General features: G+C 44.9%; 1 protein-coding gene across 1 annotated transcript; it reads left to right on the top strand.

Annotated features, from left to right (window-relative positions):
* Nucleotides 1-733: 733 nt before the first annotated feature.
* LOC132609940 (uncharacterized) lies at nucleotides 734-5,797 on the top strand. Its single transcript, XM_060324159.1, has one exon. The coding sequence runs from the start codon at nucleotides 775-777 to the stop codon at nucleotides 5,467-5,469; it is 4,695 nt and encodes a 1,564-aa protein (XP_060180142.1). The 5' UTR covers nucleotides 734-774; the 3' UTR covers nucleotides 5,470-5,797.
* The last annotated feature ends 1,994 nt before the right edge of the window (nucleotides 5,798-7,791 follow it).

The following is a 7,791-nucleotide window of genomic DNA, read 5'->3' as shown; positions in this document are numbered from 1 at the left end:
CTATAGACACCCATATCGATATACAAATTATCCAATCAAAAAATTCAACCCAAAGTCAACCCCAGATCCTCGAGATCAAAATCGGAATTTCATTGCAAAATCGATTTACCCATAACTTAAATAGCTCACAGCACATCCTTGACTTTTCTCTGTTGATTATTTTCAAGCCTAGTGGCAAAAAGATAATCAAAAGTCTAAATAGTTAATATTGGATTAATTACTCAAATTACAAATATCAAATTTATCTTCGAAATGCAGAACAAGCATGTTATACAGAAATTACTTTTTTATTTAAGAAATAGTTATATGAAAAACAAAACCACCTTATAAGAGATTATTGTAACCTAATTAGTTAGCTACTTGAACTTTATCGCGTTAGCGGGATTCGATTACCTGCCTTGTAATACCCTTCTTTATTTTTCCTTCTGCTAAGTATATATATTTTTTTTCCTTAAAAACACCTATGCATTAAATGTTACATGCTTTTAATCTTGACTAGTTCGGGGTCTACAATGAATAGAACTTATGGTTCAGTAGGAATCCATCCTATAATGTGAAAGAAAGATAAGATGAAATAAAGTTCTTTTTAATATCTTTTAGCTATGCAACTTTTCTGAAACAAATAAATCAAATTGGTGTTTTTTTTTTTTTTTTGAGCCAGCTATGTTTGACAAATGATTTTTTTTTTTCTTTGTAAGTAATTTCTATCTCTCACTATATAAAGAGCTACTCCCACAACACTGCAAATAACACAAACAAGTTAAGTTTCAAAATATGGGAACACCAACAAATTTGGGGCAATGGCCCCTTCTTGTTTATGTGTTTTCATTTTGTTTAATTGTAACTACTGCAACTGTTAGTCATAAGCCTTATTTTTATCCTTATGGACCCATAACATATGACAAACCACCACCGCCTCGATCACCACCACCTTCTCCTCCACCATCACATTACTATAAGTCTCGACCACCTCTATCAAAATCTTCTCATCCACGTCATAATAGTAAATCACGACCACCCCCTTCACCATCTCCACCGCCACTTTCTCCATCACCACCTCCACCAAAGTCTTCTCGTCCAACTCGTAACATTAAATCACCACCACCTCCACCAATGTCTTCTCGTCCACCTCGGAACGTTAAATCACCACCACCTCCACCAAAGTCTTCTCATCCACCTCGTAACTTTAAATCACCACCACCTCCACCAAAGTCCTCTCGTCCACCTCGGAACAATAAGTCACCACCTCCTCCTTCACCATATCCTCCACCGCCACCAAAGTCTTCTCGTCCACCTCGTAACATTAAATCACCACCACCCCCTTTACTATCTCTAGCACCCCCTCCATCTACTCAACCACCTCATAACAATAAATCATCACGTCCATATTCTCCACCACCGAACAACAATAAATCACCACCACCTCCATCTTCTCAACCACCTAAAAACAATAAATCTCCACCACCTCCATCTGCCCTACCACCTAGTCACAAAAGACCACCACCACCTCCATCGTCATCTCCACCCCCTCCATCAGCCCAACCACCTCGTAACAATAAACCACCACCACCCCCTATTCCATCTCCACCACCACCGCAATCCGCCCAGCCACCTCGTAATAATAGACCACCACCACCCCCTTCCCAATCTCCATCACCACCTCCATCCGCCCAGCCACCTCGTAACAATAGACCACCACCACCCCCTTCGCCATCTCCACCACTACTTCCATCCACCCAGCCACCTCAAAACAATAGACCACCACCACCTCCGTCGCTATCCCCACCACCACCTCCATCCTCCCAGCCACCTCGCAACAACAAACCACCACCACCCCCTTCGCCATCTACACCACCAACTTCATCCGCCCAGCCACCTCGTAATAATAGACCACCACCACCTCCTTCGCCATCTCCTACACAACCTCCATCCGCCCAGCCACCTCGGAACAAAAGACCACCGCCACCCCCTTCGTTATCTCCACCACCCGCTCTATCTGCCCAACCACCTCGTAACAATAGACCACCACCACCTCCTTCGCCATCTCCTACACAACCTCCATCCGCCCAGCCACCTCGGAACAAAAGACCACCACCACCCCCTTCGCAATCTCAACCACCACCGCAATCCGTCCAGCCACCTCGTAATAATAGACCACCACCACCCCCTTCCCAATCTCCATCACCACCTCCATCCGCCCAGCCACCTCGTAACAATAGACCACCACCACCACCCTTGCCATCTCCACCACTACTTCCATCCACCCAGCCACCTCAAAACAATAGGCAACCACCACCTCCGTCGCTATCCCCACCACCACCTCCATCTTCCCAGCCACCTCGCAACAACAAACCACCACCACCCCCTTCGCCATCTACACCACCAACTTCATCCGCCCAGCCACCTCAAAACAATAGACCACCACCACCTCCGTCGCTATCCCCACCACCACCTCCATCCTCCCAGCCACCTCGCAACAACAAACCACCACCACCCCCTTCGCCATCTACACCACCAACTTCATCCGCCCAGCCACCTCGTAACAATAGACCACCACCACCTCTTTCGCCATCTCTTACACAACCTCCATCCGCCCAGCCACCTCGGAACAAAAGTCCACCGCCACCCCCTTCGCAATCTCCACCACCACCTCCATCCGCCCAACCACCTCGTAACAATAGACCACCACCACCCCCATCGTCATCTCCACCCCCTCCATCAGCCCAACCACCTCGTAACAATAAACCACCACCACCCCCTATGCCATCTCCACCACCACCGCAATCCGCCCAACCACCTCGTAATAATAGACCACCACCACCCCCTTCCCAATCTCCATCACCACCTCCATCCGCCCAGCCACCTCGTAAAAATAGACCACCACCACCCCCCTTGACATCTCCACCACTACTTCCATCCTCCCAGCCACCTCGCAACAACAAACCACCACCACCCCCTTCGCCATCTACACCACCAACTTCATCCGCCCAGCCACCTCGTAACAATAGACCACCACCACCTCCTTCGCCATCTCCTACACAACCTTCATCCGCCCAGCCACCACGGAACAAAAGTCCACCGCCACCCCCTTCGCAATCTCCACCACCACCTCCATCCGCCCAACCACCTCGTAACAATAGACCACCACCACCCCCATCGTCATCTCCACCCCCTCCATCAGCCCAACCACCTCGTAACAATAAACCACCACCACCCCCTATGCCATCTCCACCACCACCGCAATCCGCCCAGCCACCTCGTAATAATAGACCACCACCACCCCCTTCCCAATCTCCATCACCACCTCCATCCGCCCAGCCACCTCGTAAAAATAGACCACCACCACCCCCCTTGCCATCTCCACCACTACTTCCATCCACCCAGCCACCTCCAAACAATAGGCAACCACCACCTCCGTCGCTATCCCCAACACCACCTCCATCCTCCCAGCCACCTCGCAACAATAAACCACCACCACCCTCTTCGCCATCTACACCACCAACTTCATCCGCCCAGCCACCTCGTAACAATAGACCACCACCACCTCCTTCGCCATCTCCTACACAACCTCCATCCGCCCAGCCACCTCGGAACAAAAGACCACCACCACCCCCTTCGCAATCTCCACCACCACCTCCATCCGCCCAACCACCTCGTAACAATAGACCACCACCACCCCCATCGTCATCTCCACCCCCTCCATCAGCCCAACCACCACTACCCTCTATGCCATCTCCACCACCACCTCAATCCGCCCAGCCACCTCGTAATAATAGACCACCACCACCCCCTTCCCAATCTCCATCACCACCTCCATCCGCCGAGCCACCTCGTAACAATAGACCACCACCACCCCCTTCGCCATCTCGACCACTACTTCCATCCACCCAGCCACCTCAAAACAATAGACCACCACCACCTCCGTCGCTATCCCCACCACCACCTCCATCCTCCCAGCCACCTCGCAACAACAAACCACCACCACCCCCTTCGCCATCTACACCACCAAATTCATCCGCCCAGCCACCTCGTAACAATAGACCACCACCACCTCCTTCTCCATCTCCTACACAACCTCCATCCACCCAGCCACCTCGGAACAAAAGACCACCGCCACCCCCTTCGCTATCTCCACCACCCGCTCTATCTGCCCAACCACCTCGTAATAATAGAGCACCACCACCCCCTTCGACATCTCAAACACCACCTCCATCCGCCCAGCTACCTCCTAATAAAAGACCACTACCACCCCCTCCATCCGCCCAACCATCTCGTAATAATAGACCGCCACCACCCTTTTCGACATCTCCAACACCACCTTCATCCATCCAACCACCTCGTAACAATAGACCACTACCACCCCCTTCGCCATCTCCACCACAACCTCCATCCGCACAACCACCTCGTAACAATAGACCACCACCACCCGTTTCGACATCTCCACCACCACCTCCATCCGTCCAACCACCTCGTAATAACAGACCACCACCACCCGCTTCGACGCCTCCACCACCAACTTCATCCACCCAAGCTCCTCTTAATAATATACCACCACCACCCCCTTCGACATCTCCACCACCACCTCCATCCACCCAACTACCTCTTAATAATAGACCACCACCACCCCCTTCGACATCTCTACCACTACCTCCATCCGCCCAACCACCTCGCAACAATAGACCACTACCTCATTCGCCATCTCCGCCAACACCTCCATCCGCCCAACCACCTCGTAATAATAGACCACCACCACCCCCTTCCACATCTCCACCACCACCTCCATCCACCCAACCACCTCGCAACAATAGACCACCACAATCCCCTTCGACATCTCCACCACCACCTCCATCCGTCCAACCTCCTCGTAATAATAGACCACCGCCACCCCCTCCGACATCTCCACCACCACCTCCATCCGCCCAACCACCTCGTAACAATAGACCACCACCACTTCCTTCGACATCTCTACCACTACCTCCATCTTCTCAACCACCTCGTAACAATAGACCACTACCACCACATCTATTCGCCCAACCACCACCCCTTTCGACATCTCCACCACCGCCTCCATCCGCCCAACCACCTGGTAACAATAGACCACCACCACCCCTTTCGACATCTCCACCACCACCTTCATCTACCCAACCACCTCGTAACATTAGACTACCACCACCCCCTTCGTCATCTCCACCACCACCTTCATCTACCCAACCACCTCGTAATAAAAGACCACCACCACCCCCTTCACCATCTCCACCACCTCCACGTCATAATAAGTCTCCTCCACCCCCGCTAAGGCCCCAATCTCCATCATACCGCTACAAGTCTCCACCTCCACCACCTCCGGTAAAGTCCCCACCTCCTCCATCTAGATTTTATCTTCCTCCATTGCCACGTATATCACCAATTCCACGTCTAATGCCATTCATTCCACAGCTACCACCATTTATTCCACGCATACACCATTAATTCCACGTCTAAAGTAGCTATTTCATCCATCAGCATTGAAATCTCATGGGTATTATTACATATTAGCTCCTCTTCCATTGCACTAGCAAACCAAGTTTTATAAGAATTGAAAGATGTTGCATCTTAGTCCATCGGAATTGCACGATCAATTTGAGGTTCTCCTTTGAGAGATTTTCTTATTGAGATTGTACTGGTTTTTACTTTCATTAATAAATTGGTGTATTCCAAGTAATAAGTATCTGAAGAAAATCATTACTACTATTGATAGTTGTGATATTCATGTGTATCTTCATTTTTATGCTAAATAAAGAAGTGAACTTCTATGAAATATTCAGCGTTATTTATTTCTTAAGATAGTGTTCTATCAATTGTATTAATCTAACACTATTTGACTAGATATTGAATTAGGATTGTTAATCGGATTTGTATATTTATTAGTAGTACAAGAATAAGTTGTTAAAGCTTTATTAAAAAGATAGTTTGAAAGAGAAACATACACGATTTTCATTTAAAATGTCTTCAAAAATTTCTACCACTTAACTGAATAATGGTTAATCTAACTCATCTTGTTTCCAGATGATCTATGCGAATCTGGCAAATATTAGAATTAACTCCATCGTATACTTTTCCTTCGTTATTTGTCTCTTCACCGTGTTGAGCAATAGTGCATTCTAGTGGATTCTTTAATTCTAGTCTTAAAAGGGAATTCTTGTCATCATGTTCACACATTGACATAACAATAATTATGTAAGAGGTGAATCAATTACGTGGAAGGTAGGGATAAATATATGATCAGTTCAATCATTCAATAATAGTGAGTGAAGTATGCATATTAGTAGTGTTATACCCCATTTTAAACGGGTTGAAATAGAGTACAACATATTGGAGATTCCTAAATTGTTTTTTAAGGAGTTGCCACCTAATTGATTTTAAGGTGAATTAGGGCACCTAATTATTAACTAAGGTAAAGTTGACTAAACCTCCGTTAATAGTCTGCTTAATCAGCGTGATTCTAGGTAAGGGTTCTATATTATCCTAAAGGGAAGGGGTTAGGCGTCCTTTAGAATCCGTTAACTACGGTTATCCGGCCAAACTTAGGTCAATTAATTAGGGCTAGAGATGCAAATATAATATCTAAAATTCAAAAAACAAATAGTTTGTAAATATTGCTAAAGAAAGAAAATGTAATAATGCTATTTAAAATAATACTTATGAATATTGCTAAGGTTTTAAAAATAAAAAGAATGCTAATAAGACTTATAGAAAAGTATAATGATTTGCATAAAAAAGGAGACTTCAAATTCCATTTAAAATGAAAACTTATAAATGTTGCTAAGGCTTTAAATAAAAATACTATTTCGAATGAGATTTGCAGAAAATATAATAATTTGCCTAAAAAGAAACTTCAAATGCCATTTAAAATAAACTTATAAATGTTGCTAAAGCTTTAAATAATAATGCTATTTAAAAAAATAAGATTTGCATAAAATTTATAAGTAGAAAAAAAATGCGGATTGTGCAGTGTTTTAATAAATATTTGAAACAAACAATCATCAACTATACTTTAAAATACGCGTAATTGACTCAAAACTTGAAGAGTTATTTACGAAATATACTTGAGTTTGTATTTGCTTATTAATGCCATTTTTTTTTTAAGATAGTAAGGATAAATTACGATTCCCTTAACTCAAAATATGTATTCACGCCATTTTGAAAATCAATTATAATAATAAGAAAATATCATTGATGCTATAAATAGTTTTAATATAAATAGAAGAAAATGTAACTTGCGGAATCAACTATTAGTTTCCTTAGATTAACTACCCATCATTCTAAAACCAATCATACTAAATCCTTATAATTCGACTAAGCTAAGACAAACAAACAAAGTAAAAGGTTAGTCAAATAATTCAAGTTAACTGCACAAGAAATAAAATAAAGGCATAAAATAAATTAATGGGCTCAGCCCATTTGGACTGCTGCTGCGTTCTACTTCTGCCATTGGGCTTTGGCCCAGAATCTTTTCTATTTTCTTTGTTGCGGACAGAACTGATGGGGATGACCCGAGAAGATTTCGTTGGGCTTTTAGCCCAACACCGAATGCGGAAGAAGAGCGAGTCCCTCGGACTTGTATGCAATGATCATGCAAACAAAAAAAAATGAAAGGAAAAGGATTAGTATATAATAAAAAGACTGAGGCCTAAACAAAAAATATTAAATATTCAGCTTGAATTAGCACATACACAATAAAAGGACACTCCGAGAAAAAATATTCAAGCCTAAAACGAGAGTTTGCAGCAGAAATTTATGCCATGTAAGATC

Source organism: Lycium barbarum, chromosome 9, assembly GCF_019175385.1.
Source record: "Lycium barbarum isolate Lr01 chromosome 9, ASM1917538v2, whole genome shotgun sequence".
NCBI classification, from domain to species: Eukaryota; Viridiplantae; Streptophyta; class Magnoliopsida; order Solanales; family Solanaceae; genus Lycium; species Lycium barbarum.
Note: the sequence above shows the minus strand (reverse complement) of the source record. Positions and strands in the feature narration are given on the sequence as shown.